At 35.3% G+C, this 16,421-nt stretch overlaps 3 protein-coding genes and 1 pseudogene across 3 annotated transcripts; all 4 read right to left on the bottom strand.

The window, feature by feature from the left end:
* LOC104750456 (cyclin-dependent kinase D-2-like) lies at positions 407-2,608 on the bottom strand. The gene is made up of 6 exons (XM_010472247.2): positions 2,441-2,608; positions 2,049-2,347; positions 1,835-1,943; positions 1,120-1,245; positions 760-995; positions 407-676 (listed from the first exon to the last, which is right to left on the bottom strand). The coding sequence occupies exons 1-6, from the start codon at positions 2,540-2,542 to the stop codon at positions 502-504; spliced, it is 1,047 nt and encodes a 348-aa protein (XP_010470549.1). The 5' UTR covers positions 2,543-2,608; the 3' UTR covers positions 407-501.
* Positions 2,896-4,366, bottom strand: LOC104750455 (probable histone chaperone ASF1A). Its single transcript, XM_010472246.2, has 3 exons — positions 4,034-4,366; positions 3,580-3,695; positions 2,896-3,490 (listed from the first exon to the last, which is right to left on the bottom strand). Exons 1-3 carry the CDS (start codon positions 4,140-4,142, stop codon positions 3,113-3,115), a joined length of 603 nt encoding a protein of 200 aa, XP_010470548.1. The 5' UTR covers positions 4,143-4,366; the 3' UTR covers positions 2,896-3,112.
* Positions 5,703-13,234, bottom strand: LOC104753625 (annotated as a pseudogene).
* LOC104750454 (probable S-adenosylmethionine-dependent methyltransferase At5g38780) lies at positions 13,755-15,090 on the bottom strand. The gene is made up of 2 exons (XM_010472245.2): positions 14,961-15,090; positions 13,755-14,855 (listed from the first exon to the last, which is right to left on the bottom strand). The coding sequence occupies exons 1-2, from the start codon at positions 15,033-15,035 to the stop codon at positions 13,872-13,874; spliced, it is 1,059 nt and encodes a 352-aa protein (XP_010470547.1). The 5' UTR covers positions 15,036-15,090; the 3' UTR covers positions 13,755-13,871.

Below are 16,421 nucleotides of genomic sequence, written 5' to 3'. Positions count from 1 at the left end.
AACAATCAAAATAATTGTTAGTACAATTAGTGGCCTTATAATTTTTTTTTTTTTTGCTCTGTATGGATCACACATATAGGAGTGGAGATCGCAAATATTTTGTCAACCCTACATAAATATTAATGACAATAAGCATATGATCACCACCATAGATTAAGACACCTGCTAATGTATACCGCAGAAGGAACCGTCTAGATACATAAGGGAAACAGATACGTCCTTCGTTTCAGAAAAAATACATAGATGATACCGATTACAAAACCATGTTTTACCGTGGTATATCTCATTGTTCTCAGTTTGAGGTTTGTAGTTAGTGGAACTTGAATCCAAAGGTAAAAAGATGGCTTATTTGTTTCATTTCTTTCTTAAGTATGGTTTTGATTGGCATCTAATTAGCATAAAGGCATTTGAAAACAGGATTCTAGAACCATTATATGTTATGTACTTCTCCACAAGTGATGATGCTATAGGGAAAGAACAAAGAAATGAAACATTATTTTCTCAAGTGTATCCTTCAGGACCCATCACTCTCCTCATTTTTCCAGGAGGTGACAGAACGGCCGGGCTGCTTCCATGTTGGTTTTGCTCAGAGGCTTTTGGTTCGAGGGCGTCTCCTTTTGAAGCTGGAATCTGAAGCTTCCCTGGCTCAGTTGGTGATGGGGAAGACGAGAAGTACCTGAAAAACCAAATGATAATCAGGGCGATGAAACAAGTTTTTTTTTGTTCTTTCTCTTGTGAGTTTCTTTTGAAAGACTTAACCTGTGATCCAAAGCTTGTTGTATGGTGATCCTTTGTCGTGGATCGTAGATGAACATTTTTGCTAGAAGATCCAAAGCATCATCGCTTGCCATTGGGAAAATGGTACGTAATGGTGGAGCGGGTGTATAGGAGAAATCCATGTAGTCTGGGAGATAGATCATATCAGACCATTGGGAAGGTACTGGAGTTCCAAAAGCTTGAAAGATCTTTCCGAGTTGATCAATCTCAGTAGAACCCTGAAGAAAGTAAAGCATTACGTAAATAAATCTTGACAACTACTGATATAAAGACAATCCTGAAGTATAGAAACATGTTTTGAGAAACAGAGATCTTTTTAAAACAAATAGTATTAGACATTACCGGTAAAAATGGTCTGCGAAGTAATAGCTCAGCAAAGATACAGCCTACAGCCCAAACATCAACTCCTGCTCCATACTGTCGACTCCCAAATAGTAACTCAGGCGCTCTGTACCATGTAGCAAATACCTGTGTGGATAAGCATATTCAGCTCTGAATCAAACTTTAGTACTCTTCCACAAGCAAATTCTAACCAAAAGTGATACTTTAGATCTGATTCTGAATCAAACTTTAGGACTCTTCCACAAGCATATCTAACCAGAAAAAACACCTACACAACCAATCAATTTCACTATCCTCCAGAGTAAATAATGTCGATAAGTCTGTACGCAACAACTTGGTATCGAGTGACTTTAAATAACCAATCTTTTATCTTACCAAAACCAGAAAACATAGGTATGCAAAGAATCAGAATTAAAAACATAAGATGTCTTCTCAAAGCACTGTACAAATTTTTCGTTTCCTGCTAACGAGATTTCTACACAACCAATCAATTTCAGAATCATCAGCAACAAATTGGTATCTAGCAACTTCTAACCATCACAATCTTTCACAAACCGAAAACACAAGGATGCAAACATTAAAAGCAAAAACACATGGTGTCTTCTCAACAACTCTCTATCTACTCTCAATTTGTTCCCAAGAAACAAATCCAATAGAATCATCAAGAACTAGACTAACCTAGCTGCCAATTCAAGCAAAAATATCATCAAATTACCTGATGAGTAAACCTCCGATCCGGACTCCCAAACAACCTAGCCAAACCAAAATCAGCTAACTTCAATAACCCATTCTCTCCAATCAGCAAATTATTAGGCTTCATATCCCTTAAACAAACACAAACAAACCACCACATCATCAAAACCAAACCTTTAACAAAAAAAGAAACCAAACATACAAAAAATAAAAAAAAAACTCTTCCTTTACTAAACCTGTGAAGAACCCATTTCTTATGACAATAAGCTAAACCCTTCAAAGTCATCAACATATAAGACTTGATATCACCAGGAGATAAGAAGATGTTACGGTCACGAATCACAGCTTCCAAATCCGTTTGCATATACTCAAAAACAAGATGCAAGCTTCCATTGTGAGGGAAAGCATCAATGAGCTCAACGATGTGTGGATGATTCAGCTCTTTTAATAGCTTAACCTCTCTCAAAGCTGTGAAATTTACTCCTTCCTTTTGGTTTCCTAACCTAATCTTCTTCACTGCTACAGTTTTCCCAGTCTATAACACAACCAAACAAATAAAAATCGAAGCTTTAAAGTTTGAATCTATTGGTTGAAATTGAAATCGGGGAGAAGGGTTTAGGGTGCTTACCTTTGTGTCTGTGGCTTTGTAAACGACACCATATGTTCCTTCTCCGAGTACTTGCCGGCGAAGGTACCGATCTACTGGTTGGTTTTCGCCGGATTTTGACATTGGGGTTTTAGTGTTTTGAACACTTCGACGAAGACGAGGAGGGCTAATGAAGCACCTTAAAGAATTAGATTCGTTTGGTCTTAATTTTGCCCTTATATTTCAGTATTTTATTAAGTAAACCTCATATTTCTGAAATTATCAGAAACAACCCTATTGGAGCATGTTAAAAAGCTTTCAAGTTTCAAGTCTTTGCCTTTTGTTTTGGAACAGAACTCGATTGGAGCATGTTAGTTAGTTCAGTTCATTTCCGATCTAGTATTCGGGTAATATATCATATATGGGATGGTTCGGAAAATTCTAGTAACTAAAACATGGGATGGTTCAGAAAATTCTATGATCTTTGGAGCATTATCTTGTTTGGAAAATGTAGGCTTTGCTTCGATTAATGCTTTGCCCCAAAAAAAAAACAAAAACATTCAAACATGTCAAGAATCACTTCCCTAGAGCCTCTCTAGAAACAAGTACAACATACTTTCAGATAATGCTTTAAGGTAGAGAAAAGCAAAAATGCAACATCTTTTGAAGAGACGGAGGTGATTGTTCTCATCCAGACTTGGGCTTAAGGAAGAATCACGACTCTTGAGGTTCTGGAATTGGTGGCTGATCAGGCAAAACCAGAGCTTCACCATTGACATCAGGTTGTTGTTGTTGTTCATTAGAAGGTTCAGGAGGAGGAGCGGCAGTGGCCGCAGCAGTCTGCTCATCTTCTGGATGGAAATTAATAGGGAATTTAGTCACTCTAGGCTTGTCTGAAAGTATGTTCCTCTGGACTTTATCAATCAAAACCTTAGTTGGAGGCTCTTCCCTGAGTTGCTCATCCTCGTAGTCATTGTTCACGTAATACCCAACTCTCATGAATTCTTGACCCATGTAAGAACATGTCAACAACAGCACAGTGACACCAATGATGTCTTCTTCACGAATCCTTGACGGATCCGGAGGATCCGCCTGTAAAAAAAAACACAGTAATATAGAGAGGTAAACCAAGACTCTGTTGATAAGGCCACAACTGTAACAAGGGAGTGTGCCAATGTTACCTGCAAAACGAACCGGTAGTTGCCAACATTAACAGGTCCTACAAGAACACTCTCTAGAAGTTGATCATAAGTCTCATCTTCTGCTGAGCCTACATAGATCAGTTTCCATTCCAAATCTGTGCACCAAAAGCAAAGCTGAGGTCTAAGTACTGAACTAAACCTAACGTTATCATAGCTTTACACCATAAAAAAAACACTAATCAAAGGCGAGACCTTTGTGCAAATACATCAATCCAACTAATAAGACAACAGGACTTCTACAAGTACACCCTAAAAATCCCAAAGTTTCAATCTTTAAATTGACATCACAAATCATAACCAAGCATGAATCTGATATAGCAATAAGGGTAAATCACAATCAGTAAGAAGAATACTAAAACCTAATTTTACAAAAACCAAGCAAATCATCAAAAAAAAATTTCAAATTCTGGGGAGAAAAGGAGAAAATTTTTACCGTCTTTGAGAGAGTTCAAACACTCGTAAGAGATCTCGAACTGAAAAGGGCTAACGAAAGGAGCAGGATTATCCAAGACGGCGACGTTGGTGATGTTGATAGCACTCATTATATATTGTTATCGAACCCTAAAACTTCATTCAAACTCGGGAGAGAGAGAGAACCCAGATAACAAAATTAAAAAAAGTTTCGGTTTTTAAACAAATTCGAAGCAAGGAAGGAGCTAGGGTTTTGTAATTTACGAGGTTGATGTTTAATCGGGTGGTGGTGAGTGAGAGAGAGAGACGAAGGAAGCGATTCGAATAGAAGAAGAAGAAGAAGATGAAAGGTTTCGATTTTGGGGGAAGGGAAGGGGGGCTTTCTTATAACCGGTTGCCGTATGAAAGGTGACCGGCTATTACCGGTTCGTTGATTTGGCGGGAGGAGAGTGCTTAAGTCGCGAAATCGAGGAGGGAAATTTTGCTAAAAAGTTGAAATTTTAATTAGTGATACAAAACATTATGACGGAGTTGTGATAGTTTTTGTGATTTGTAACCTTACTAGTAGTATATTTTACCATGTTTATATAAAACATTTGTATTTTTTATATTTTACAATTAGCTATTACAAATTCATTGAATATCCCAGTGTTCAAAAAAGCGGTCTAGGTGGCCGCCTAGGCGCCGTCTAGACTCTAGGCGCTCAGTGTTCAAAAAAGCGGTCTAGGTGGCCGCCTAGGCGCCGTCTAGACTCTAGGCGCTCAGCAGACGCTTTCAATAATAGATCATTTAGTATTTTTAATTTTTAATTTTTAATTTGAATATCCTATATGTAAGAATAAGATACATATATGAAAACTTTCATCATAATCTCATCTTACCAAATCAACATTTTTCAAAATTGGAGATTAAAATGGTCCAAATTTGAAAATTGGGGATTAAAATAACATTTTTTTAAATTAGAAATTAAAAAGGTCAAAATTTGAGAATTTATGATTCTTTTTTGATATTTTTTTTTCTAATTATCAAATGACGCCGTTTGACTAACGGACAATTAACACCGTAAACGATTTTCATCTGTTTAGTTAATGACATGCCTCAAATGGTCAAGTTAACAAAAATTCTATTATTTTGTTTATAAAAAGCAACAAAAAGCTATTATATAAATTTACATTTTCAAAATTTGAGAGTTTACAATTTTTTTTCTAATTATCAAAGGACGTCGTTCAAACTAGATGTAAACTTCTGACGGGCAATTAACACCGTAAATGAGTTTTATCTGTTTAGTTAACAACATGCCTCATTGGTTAAATTAACAAAATTTCTATCATTTGTTTACAAAAAGCAACAAAAAGTTATTATATAAATTTACATTTGCAAAATCAAGGATTGAACCGTCTCAAAATTTACAATTTCTATTGTTTTTGATATTTTTCTCGATTTTAATTTCCATATTGTTGTTACCAATAAGACCGTTTGTGTGTTACGACTTCAAAAGAGAAAAAGTGACGCAGATACATAATATATACATATTGGCTAAAACATTTACATAGTTTAGGGGTAATTTACACATAACTTTACAAATTGATTTAAAAACCACATAAAATATCGGCAACTAATTTTAAACACCCTTGCCAAGAGATTGCTAGCCAAAACGCCTAAACGAAGCAAAAGCAAATAGAAGCATGTTACTATTGAGAGACGATGTTCATTTTTCTGGTTTGAGCTTGAAACATCTCGGCGATATCTGCAGCCGTGCTGCATTCCTCGGGATTTCTATCTGTCACTTTACGAATAAATCTCGGAAACCTAACAGAGATGCCTCGGGATGGATGGACTAGCCCTAAAGCGGCACTGTAAAAGGCGAGACCGTGAAATCTGCACCTCTGATTTCCCAAACAACCTCTGCGGAAAACCACATGTCAAGTGTCTCTCCTGTTCTGTAGTAAGGCGGCTTTTTCGCAAGGATCTTTTCCCCGGAGTAGAGTTCTTTCATCTGCAAGATAAGCATAATATTGATGATCCTCGATACTAGAAAGTAGAATCACGCTTGGTATGGTTCTCAAGTCACAATTGGGAGAAAAAACATAGACCAAAACCGGACCTAATTTGAACCAAAATGTATGTGTAAACACACAAAAACCAAACCCCAATCATATCAGACCGTACTGAATTACAAACGGGTTCTACTGGTTTCAGCTTCTAGAAAACTAACAACACTGAAACTGAAAACTACTAAACCAAAATCCATATATCCACCATTAGTCACAATGTTCGAATTCATAAAATTTATCATTGAAGGTTGTATGATTGGAGAAGTGCGAAAGTGTAGCTGATCTTTTCATTACCTCGATGTAAAAGGCATAAGAAAAACCAGACATGACACAACATACACTTTGGAATTCCTCAGTATCAGAGTTGAAGCAAGCCATAAGGAATTGACTATACCTACACACAATAACAGGAAAAATCAGAATTCATCAAGATGCATTTGAGAAATTACGAGTAGTATACTTATGATTACAATTGAGCTTAAAAGCTACATGGCTAATTCAAACATTTTTCTTTTCGGTAAAGAGAGAATGTTGGAAAATATATTTTTACTACCATCCTGCTTTTCTCCCGTTGCCATGCCAAGAACCTATAGTAACCAAATCCAGTGTGTCGCCCAATCCATCCACATAATCTCGCTTAACCTGAACCAGAAAAAAATAGCAACATTTAATCCATTTCCAAACACACTATGTTTAGTAAGATAATTTACAGCAAAAAGACCTTGAGCCATGAATCAGAGCGCTTTGTAGGGCAGTATTCAGCATCAACATCTAAAGACTTGACCATGATTCCTTCACACGATGAATGAAATGCTTCTTCGAGAAAAGCATTTCATTCATCGTGTGAAGGAATCAAAAGCATTTATCCTACTTAAAGTGTCTTGATTATTCAAAGACACTTCTTCTGCTCCCACCTATTAAACAATGATCGAGTGAAAATACCAAAACACTTACATAAGAAGGCTTTACAATGTTCTGGCCTATAAATTTTAGTTGAGAAGCTACCGTAGCACTTACAGTTATTTCCTTATCATATTCACGATAACCTAGTCTAGTCTCAGGGAAAACCTCCTTTAGACCTGAAAGTTTGAGCATAACCAAGTAAGATAAGAGTGTGCATATATGAAACTGGTAGAAAAATTGAATGCATCATGTTAAGGAAAAAAAGAGAATGATGGGAATTAAGCCTTCATCTCTCACGGAGGGGAAGATCCAACAGCCTGCATTTATCAACATATAGGTTATTAGTATAAATGCAAATAAAAATAAAAATAGTGAGTAAGAGACTCATACTGTTCTCCATTGACGAACATAATATCAAACACGAAGACGCAGACTTTAACCTGCAGAAAGCCATTAGAAGAAAGTAAGATATACATCTAGAAGAACATATTGAAAAACTAGAAAAATGACAATGGACTAGGAATTTTGTATTCAATGGATACAATAGGACGAAAAGGAAAATTTTCTTTAGGAAATTACCAAACATACAGAAAAAAACAATTAAAAAAAACTCCTATTTGCCTGGCTTTGTTGAGAACTTGATTAGTAGAGACTGAAATGCTAAACGATGTGAACTTCCATACTAACATTCAATTGGAAATGGAGTGGAACATCCTAAACATAAAAAACTTGTCCCCATATCCAAGCAATTATAAAAACATGAGATAAAACAGGTGACATGTTTGTACCCGTCGCTACAACAAAGGACAAGGGGGCAATAACGTAATTAATAAAGCCAATGAGAAAACTGCTGACATTTTTGACATTAATGCTGATAATCATATTTATATAGTTGTTATAAGGTTGTATGATATTGTGGTCAATACCTTAATACTTTCTGTAGTTATCAAAGCATCTTTGCTCCCTCTCTCTCTTGTTGATAACTCTTGGAATGACATGAGTTTGTTTCCATTCAATCTATCATTGACAACTACCTAAAACAATAAAAATCCAGTATACCATGTTTGAACAAGAGATTTGATGATAAACAAGTACAAGTTGATTTTGAAAACCAGCAAAAGGTCCCTTGCCTCGTTTTCTTGTGCCTAGATGGGTTTAGATAGATAAAGAGGTATATAGTGAATTATATGAAAATTCTCCTACCTCTGCGTCCAACATGAATATCTTAGCGACATGGCAAGAAAACCGTTTTATGACATCAACCAGATCCAGAAATCTGGATGTTGTTTCGTCGCCATTCTGAGAAAAGATACGCACAATATTTTCAAGTAACTTATCGATCTGTGCGCGCTGGCCATCATATCTGAAAGTCATATGTAGACATAATAGCAAGGTGATTCATAAAATACAGAAGATTAGTGGAGATCAATGAAGTGCAAAGACCGTAGAAATAATATCAACTCTACTGTAACATTTAATGGTATCTAACAGAATGCAAAGAAAATTCAAGGGTTGTGAGTCGAAAGAAAGAAACAGGCATTCTGTTTATAATCAGAAATTTATCAGTTTCAGTAGTTTAAGAGAAGTTCTTGAGACAAACTTACTTGTATTCACAAGTAAAAGCCTTGTCTTGGAAGAAGTTAAAAAAATCTTGGACCCCCTTAGCAATTCTGCAATGAAAAACAGTAATATAGGCATGAGTTCAGTAGTTCTAATCATTGTCTTGCAAACAAAGATATCATGTGGATCTCCACAATTACTTTGCAAGCATGGGTTTTATAGGTATCCCTGGGACCATTGACAAAGTTAACGTTGAAAACTCAATGTCTTTTTCCATGAGAGAAGGAACAACCACATCGTGTTTGGAAACAAATAACGAATAATGTATTGATATTGATGTCTCTACTTGAAAACATTACTATACTGAGTAGGACAAAGAACAAACAGTTTGAAGTAAATAGCTGGAACTCAATTTTTTTTCAGAAAACAAATTTTTAAGAAAAAAACAGATTCTTGTATTTTCACTAATTCTTGATCAATTCACCATTTCACCCTAACATTATTAGTCATAAAAACAAAACTTAATGCAAAATAAATAAATAAGTAGAATACTAAAATGACATTTTGCATGAACTGAAAAGGCAAAAAGAAGCAGAGAATGTAAATGTTGACATTTAAAGCTCACCAGAGAAAGAAGCATGTTGTAAGCTTCAACTACTGCAGCAGAAACACCCTGAAATTTTGAAGTTTCCTCTTAACAACATAAACTTGGATATAAATTTTTGAAAACATACTTGACTTGATAATAGAAGACTTTGTCTAAACTAAGAAAGGAAATAAAATCAAACCTCAAGTTTCTCTCTGAAACAGTTTTCTGATGGTTCTTTGTTATGGCAATCCCAGAAAGAATTCATAACAATTGCTTGCCCGAGTGAAGGCAAAACAGTTCTCAACATAGCGCCAATTCTTAAATTATGGGCATGAACAGGGACATCACTGCTTTTAACACAGACGTTATGAACAATACTATGAAAAAGTTATCTTGAAGAAACTCTTACCAATATTCTAACAAGAAATATGATCTCTTTTACTCTACAAGAGCGCATTAGCTTCACAATGAGATTTTTCTTTTGCCTAGTACTTCCAGTACCTGTTTGCACACTGAGGAAAACTGTTAGGATCTTTCTAGAATAACTTGATGTAAAACAATTTTCGGCTAGAAAACAGAGATCATTATAATGATCCACTAACAATGAATCTGTCCTTAGTTGAACCAAAGCTTAAATGAATTACCAGACAGAAATCACATACTGTTTTGCTCATGAGTGTCAAATTCAACACACAAGGTCATCTAAATCTGTCCCACTTACTTTCAAGAACCTGAATAGTTATCTGGTGACCACATAAAATCATTTAATTTATTCCATCAAATCCTCATTGTCTTAGGCATCCATAGTACTTATACCTATATGCATGAAATAGATGTAAAAAGAAGGGAAGCCACCAACAAGACCAATATAAAATTTAGAAAATAGAAATGCTGTTATATGTATAAAGTTCTTTAACAAAGATATTTGTTATAGCCATTTTAACAGACAGATGAACAAGCAAACTCGAATATTTTCATCTTCAAAGAGACAAAGTGTCATCAGTTTAATAGCTGGACGAATCACCATTTACGCTCTTTACCTTATCTTTAGTAGAGTTGAAAACACATCTCTAACTAGAAGTGGAGGTGGAGGAACCAAAAACTTTTGTGTTTGTCGACATAGCTGAGCAACATCTCCTGAGAATTTTGATATTCAAAGCTTATTTCACCAGGGGGAAAGTAAAGAAAAACAACCAAAAATTAACTCGGATGGCATAGAATTGTCTTTACCAAGATCCCCCAACCTATTATACATATCTCTAACAGTAGATCGACTTATTCCACTTGCTTCTTCCAATGCAGAAGATATTAGGCTTCCACCAATGTTAAGCTCCTGCAAAATTAATACATGATCAGTAATTTTTTTTTCATGCTATTCAGATAAAACAAGAACGAAAAAAAGATAAAACTTAAACTGACAATATTCTCATGGTCAGCGGCAATCTTATTTGTGCAAAGATAAACAGCGGACAGAACATCTTCTCGAGAGAGAGCCAACAAACTGATATATGAGAATTATACAGAAATATAAGTTCCAGTCATCATTGCTGCAACTTAATCAACAGAGTGAACCGGAAACAAAGAGAGTTGGAAACCTTCTAAACATGTTACAAAGCATAGACATAGCTTTGATCTTGCCCTTTTCACCTTCAACGGAAGCAAATGTTCAGACAAGGTGTATATATGGAGCTGGTTGTCCCTCCCTCTAACAAGCTGCATTATACCAAACACAAAAATTCAACTTGGCTGAAAATTTCTACAACGCTGTAAACAAAGTGTTTGCACACAAACTCTCTCAAATTTAAGAAAAAAATGATATGGTATAAGATTTAAAAGACTGTGCAGTATAAATACACCAACCATACTCTTTTGGTTTATACTTTTCAGGAGGTATGGATATATAATTTTTGTACACAATTTCTTCAGCTGATGGCTGCACAGATATGTTGACTTCATATCCTGATTTTTCTGTTGCATTTTTTCCTCCTGAGAGGAGCATGCTTGTAAACATTCTGAAAACTGATTTGTTTTGCTAGAGAATCCTCTCTCACCTGCATGCTCGTCAAGTATTTCACTGGGATTGCTGTAATGAATGTTCAATGCCCTATTTATATCTCCTTTAGCCTTGTCAATGATGAAGGCAGCATAATCTCTCAAAGATTCAGAACCATTAATAACATCAACAAATTGATCTGTCACTTCAATATATGCTTTTGTAGCATCATTGTGAACTATCTTTTTATATATATTGCATTCTTCAGTCTCTGAACCAAAAGCAACAAAATTAGATTCACTATCCGAGACCTTATTGAAGAATTTTAAAATGGTTGGCTGCCTCAGACCAATTGGTCTCGATTTTGGATCTTTCTTGGCCTTCTTGTTTGGATACTGCTCGAGCTTTTGCCTCTTTTCCTAGGAGAAATGGCATCCTTTGTTAAATTTATATTTCTTGGTAAGTCAAAACCTTTTCGAATTACTTGAACATCTGGACAGGTGCTCTTCACAGGATTTGGTTGCAAGTCGGTTACATCATCATTAAAAAAACAACCTGATTGTGGAAGGAAGGCATGTGAAGAAAGGATTGTTTGTAAAGCTCTACTTAACATTCATAAAAGTTACTTATGATTTCCACAGGATCACCAGCATGCTTCTTAATCAGATCTAACATCTGCTCTTCAGTAACCTAACCAGGCAAAGAATAACGTACTTCTACCAACAATTTTTCAGTCATAGAACTAGGAGCTGTATCATGTAATAAGGGTCCTGTAGATGATGAAACATTATCTCCACCGTCTTCACATGCTTTTTAATCTTCCCCTTCGTAAACATCTATATCATTTTTCTCATTCTTCTGGTAAGATTGGCGATAGAAACCCAATAAATAATCCTTCTTGTTTGCCATTTCATCTACCAATCCAGAAAATTGTTTCTGCATTTCATTAACCTCCTTACTATCAAACTTCTCAATATCAACTCCAACTGTAGGAATAACTCTTTTAGGTTTCAAGAACTTAATGTACTCTCTAAGTTCATCATAGTTTGAATGCTCACTATACAATACAAGATGGATCTCCATCGAATCTTTAAACCTCCAGAAACTTATTCCGCTTCACTTCATAAGTTCACCCCGTAGGCACAAAACCTACAACTTTATCATACCCATTCTCAACCATAATCTCATTCATCTTCACAAAATTCAGCCTAAAATACGGCCAAGTCTCACCCAACACATTCCATCCCACAACATGAACATCACTCTCATTCTCATCCTCTATAATCATTCCATCCTCTCCACACCCCAAAACCGACAAAATCGACATCTTCCTCGCGTCCACAACGATTTTCCTCTTACATCTCCTAGCAATCTCAACCAAAATCTTCTCTTTGCCAACAACATAAGTAGCAACAAGAAACAAAACCTTCTTCTTCGAATCCACACACTCCTCACTAATCTTATCTACCACACTAACCACATAATCAACAGATTCCTCTTGAGTCGGGTAAACAAACTTGGGATTACAATAAGTAGTATCCAGAAACACACCATCACAACCAACAAAGCCACTAAGAAATGAATCAAATCTCATCTCATCGCAGAATCTAAAATCTCCAGTATGAACATACCTCTCAAATCCACCATCCTCCACCGTGACTTTAAACAAGAACTCTGCTGCTCCAGGACAGTTATTTGCGCCAATCAACACAACTTCAAAGCCATCAATCACAACCGTTTGTTGCATAGGCAAAGCGAAGACGAACTGTGAAGGAACTTGAAGGACTTGTTCAACGAGATGAGTGGTTTTGTGTGAGCAGAAGATAATTCCTCTAGACCAAGAAGACGACAGGCTGGAGTAATGATCGGAGTGAAAATGCGAGAGGAAGAAGGCGAAGGATGAGGATGTGGGGGGGAGTGTTGTGGGAAGCAGAAGAGGTCGATGATGAATTTAGTTTTTGGGATTCGTTTTGATTGAGGGATTGAAAGAGATGAGAACAATGGTTTCGGTGGGGGGAATTGGAGAGAGATAGAGGAGATTACTGATGAGTAGATATTTGTAGAGTTGAGGTTTAGGGTTTCTGAGTTGTCGGCGATTGTGGTTACGCCGGAATCGAAGACCATGATGAGGAAGATGGAAATTGGCGCCAAAATGCGACGGTTTAGCGATTGGAATTATTAGGGTTTGCCTTCGAAGAAAAGTAGAAAAGGAAAGCAGAGTGTCACGGTGTGATTTTTTATTTGAATATTACTAAAATGTATTTTTTAAAGAATATTCTAAAATTGAACTAAAGTTTTAATATTAAAAACTAATCCCTAAATCATAAACAGTAAACTATATCCCTAAAAACTAATCCCTAAATCATAAAAACTAAACTATACCCCTAAAAACCTATACCCATAAAAACTATACTCTAAAACTAAAATTGTTTTTTTTGTATTTTGTGTTTATGGTATTTTTGGAAAATAAAACTTTTGTAGTATTTTTGCAAAAATAAAAAAAACTTAAAGTGTGATAGTTTGAATAATTTTCTCAGTATATATTTGGGGTTCCCTTAATTTAATTAAATAAGTATAGATTTTTATAAGCTTAATCATAAACAATGACTTTTTGACAAAAAAAAAAATCATAAACAATGACCAAAACATTTATTCATTTGTAGGATTGTGGAGAATACAAAAGACGCTAAGATAACATCAACAAGAAGATGAAATGCAACCATGCATGGAGGACACACATATTCACAATATGGATCATTAGTTAGTTCTTGCGAAGTACAATGAGGTATTGCATTCCGGGTTTGGCATTCTCGATGCGAGAAAAGTTTTGTTGTGCCTTGACCTCAACGAGCTCAAAGGCTTTTCTCATAGCTTCGGCTCCAAAATGTGCGGATAGTATACCACCTAAGGCAGCCCTAGAGGAGGCTACAAAGATTTTGGGATCTGATGACTCCTCGATGGGCTGATTGATATCCTCGAAAGCCTCAACTGTGAACTTCCCGTTCTCCTCTATGATTTGCCTCAACTCGCCTTCCTCTGCAATGTAGAGTCTGATGTTGAAAGAGTCCACCTTCTCTTGCTCGATGATACCCTGATGAGCAAGATCATTTAAAGAAGCTCCAATTAAATCCAGGACTATTCCTCTATAGGTTTCCGACATCTTCATACCGTCTTTAAGACATGATCCTAAAATCAACATCAATCCCCCGGGCACGAGCTCTTCAGCTCGAGCATCCAATATATTCTTGGTGTCGACCAAGTACTGATCGAGATAAGCTTTCTTCACCTTGCTGTTGAAGCCGGTGCAATGGATGTCTCTGTTCCACATGGGAGAGTCCTGGTCCAAGATCGCTTTCGTAACTTTTGAGATGAATTGAAAAGCGTAATTCATGACTCCGATGTGGAGACTCTGCTTAGGAAGAACCCGGTCGAAGAAAGAAGCTGGAACACCGGCGCTATAATAACTCCTGTCCGAGGGAAGTGTCCGGAAGAGAGAGTTGAAATCGTTATTGCTTAAGTCGTTGAAGAGGACTTGGAACTCGATGTTATCCACGGGGTTTTGTCCGGTTTCCTTACGGTATTTGTCTTCCACAGCATCTATTATGGTTTGGACTGCCACAAAAGTGTTAGGTCCACTCGCACAGCCGAAATCGGCTACACTAAACCCATTTGAAATCATATCGAGACTAAGGCTCGCTGAGATCACTTCGTTTATCTTTTCATTTGCCGCTTCCACCAAAGCTCTCTATAAAAACCAAAGGAAAGAGAAGACTGTTAAATGTTAATACAGCGTAGGATATAACCTAGCTAGGAATTCAATAATCATTTTCTATATAGATAAATCATAAACCTGATATGCGGAATGCTTCTTGTAACTCTCAGCATCTTCTCCTCCCATCATGACCCATTCTGGAGTAGGAGACATTATGTTTTCTTTTATTGTTTGATACTTTAGAATGTGGTGAGAACTGTTATAATCCATGGACGCCTCTATGCATGTTTATATGCTAAATTTCAGTTGGTGAGAACAGTGATGTTTTTAAGCCTTTTGTTGAAAATTCTTCCCTACACTTGAAATAGAATAATCAGGTGGCTTGGACATTAAACTAGTTTTTTCAACTTGAAGTTAAAATGACGACGAAACGAAGAAAGGGAAATATATGAAAACGTTTAAGATATTTACGAAGTTGGTGGTGTCTATGGTGGACTCTTTTTTTTCCTCTTTTGTCTTCTTTCTTTCTTTACTTATGTCTTTTACATGTATTTACATTATTGTCATAACAAAACAAATCTAATCAATATCTTGTCTCATTGATTAAAGAAAACTTTTTTATGAATAAAAATATAAAATTGAATGTTACATTTTATTTTAAAGATGAAAAGATAAAGAAAGAGAAGGATAGATGTATGTAATTCAACATTTCTCAAAATTGGGGAGTTTCTAAAGATAAACATATATATACTATTAATTTCTTAATTAAGGGTCCATAATATCTTTTATATTTGTTTCACATGGAGAACAACTATAATTTTGCTTCTAATTTCAAAGTTGGAGTGTTAAGTAATATTTTTATTCATATATTAATCAAAACATCAACTATATATTAACAGGGAAGATTTTGAAAAAAAAACATTTGATCTTAATCTATTGACATTTTTATGTCACTGGAGAATCTTCATAAATCTAATTGTTTGAAAAATAGGGTAAAAAGTATTTTTGGTAGACAATTTTTTACTAAATAGTGAATTTTCTACCATCCATGTTGCACAACAACCATTGCACTCATTAAACCATTTTCCAAACATCAAAACTTGTTACTAGAACAAATTTTTAATATATATCATAAATCTATGTTCTTCATTTTAATTCATTCATATCAGTTTTTTTTTTGGTTAAAAAATCTTATAAGAACCGTTTTAGTCAAGAACCTTATATAGAAAAAACTAAATTCTATTTTACTTTATAAACGTTCATTTTTTAATATTAGAATAAACCTTTCATAATAATCTGTTTTTAGTTAGATTAATAAAATATTTAAAATAAAGAGATCTCTTAAAAATATTTTTAATCATTGATTTTTTTTGCATTAAATCGGTTTAATGACTTAATATGACTTTGCACAAAAAATAAAGACTTAATATGACTAACTCTGAAATTAATTCATGCGTTAAAATATAATATTTTACTTGATACGTCGATTTCTGGTTATATATACTGATAGTAAATTTTATAAAATATCAAGGTAAAGTATAATTAATAAAATACTAAAACGCCAATTTAGAATAAGTTCCACATAGTAAAGTAGTAGGG

This window comes from Camelina sativa, chromosome 16 (assembly GCF_000633955.1).
Source record: "Camelina sativa cultivar DH55 chromosome 16, Cs, whole genome shotgun sequence".
NCBI classification, from domain to species: domain Eukaryota; kingdom Viridiplantae; phylum Streptophyta; class Magnoliopsida; order Brassicales; family Brassicaceae; genus Camelina; species Camelina sativa.
Note: the sequence above shows the minus strand (reverse complement) of the source record. Positions and strands in the feature narration are given on the sequence as shown.

What these genes read in the sequence shown, in the direction of transcription:
- LOC104750456 (XM_010472247.2), bottom strand. Translation starts at nt 2,542, where the DNA reads ATGTCAAAATCCGGCGAAAACCAACCAGTAGATCGGTACCTTCGCCGG. An exon ending in ATCGGAGGTTTACTCATCAG is followed by an intron (nt 1,246 to 1,834) that starts GTAATTTGATGA and finishes TTATCCACACAG; the next exon opens with GTATTTGCTACATGGTACAG. An exon ending in TTCGCAGACCATTTTTACCG is followed by an intron (nt 996 to 1,119) that starts GTAATGTCTAAT and finishes TACTTTCTTCAG; the next exon opens with GGTTCTACTGAGATTGATCA.
- LOC104750455 (XM_010472246.2), bottom strand. Translation starts at nt 4,142, where the DNA reads ATGAGTGCTATCAACATCACCAACGTCGCCGTCTTGGATAATCCTGCT. An exon ending in TTTGAACTCTCTCAAAGACG is followed by an intron (nt 3,696 to 4,033) that starts GTAAAAATTTTC and finishes TTTGGTGCACAG; the next exon opens with ATTTGGAATGGAAACTGATC. An exon ending in ACTACCGGTTCGTTTTGCAG is followed by an intron (nt 3,491 to 3,579) that starts GTAACATTGGCA and finishes TTTTTTTTACAG; the next exon opens with GCGGATCCTCCGGATCCGTC.
- LOC104750454 (XM_010472245.2), bottom strand. Translation starts at nt 15,035, where the DNA reads ATGTCTCCTACTCCAGAATGGGTCATGATGGGAGGAGAAGATGCTGAG. An exon ending in AGAAGCATTCCGCATATCAG is followed by an intron (nt 14,856 to 14,960) that starts GTTTATGATTTA and finishes TGGTTTTTATAG; the next exon opens with AGAGCTTTGGTGGAAGCGGC.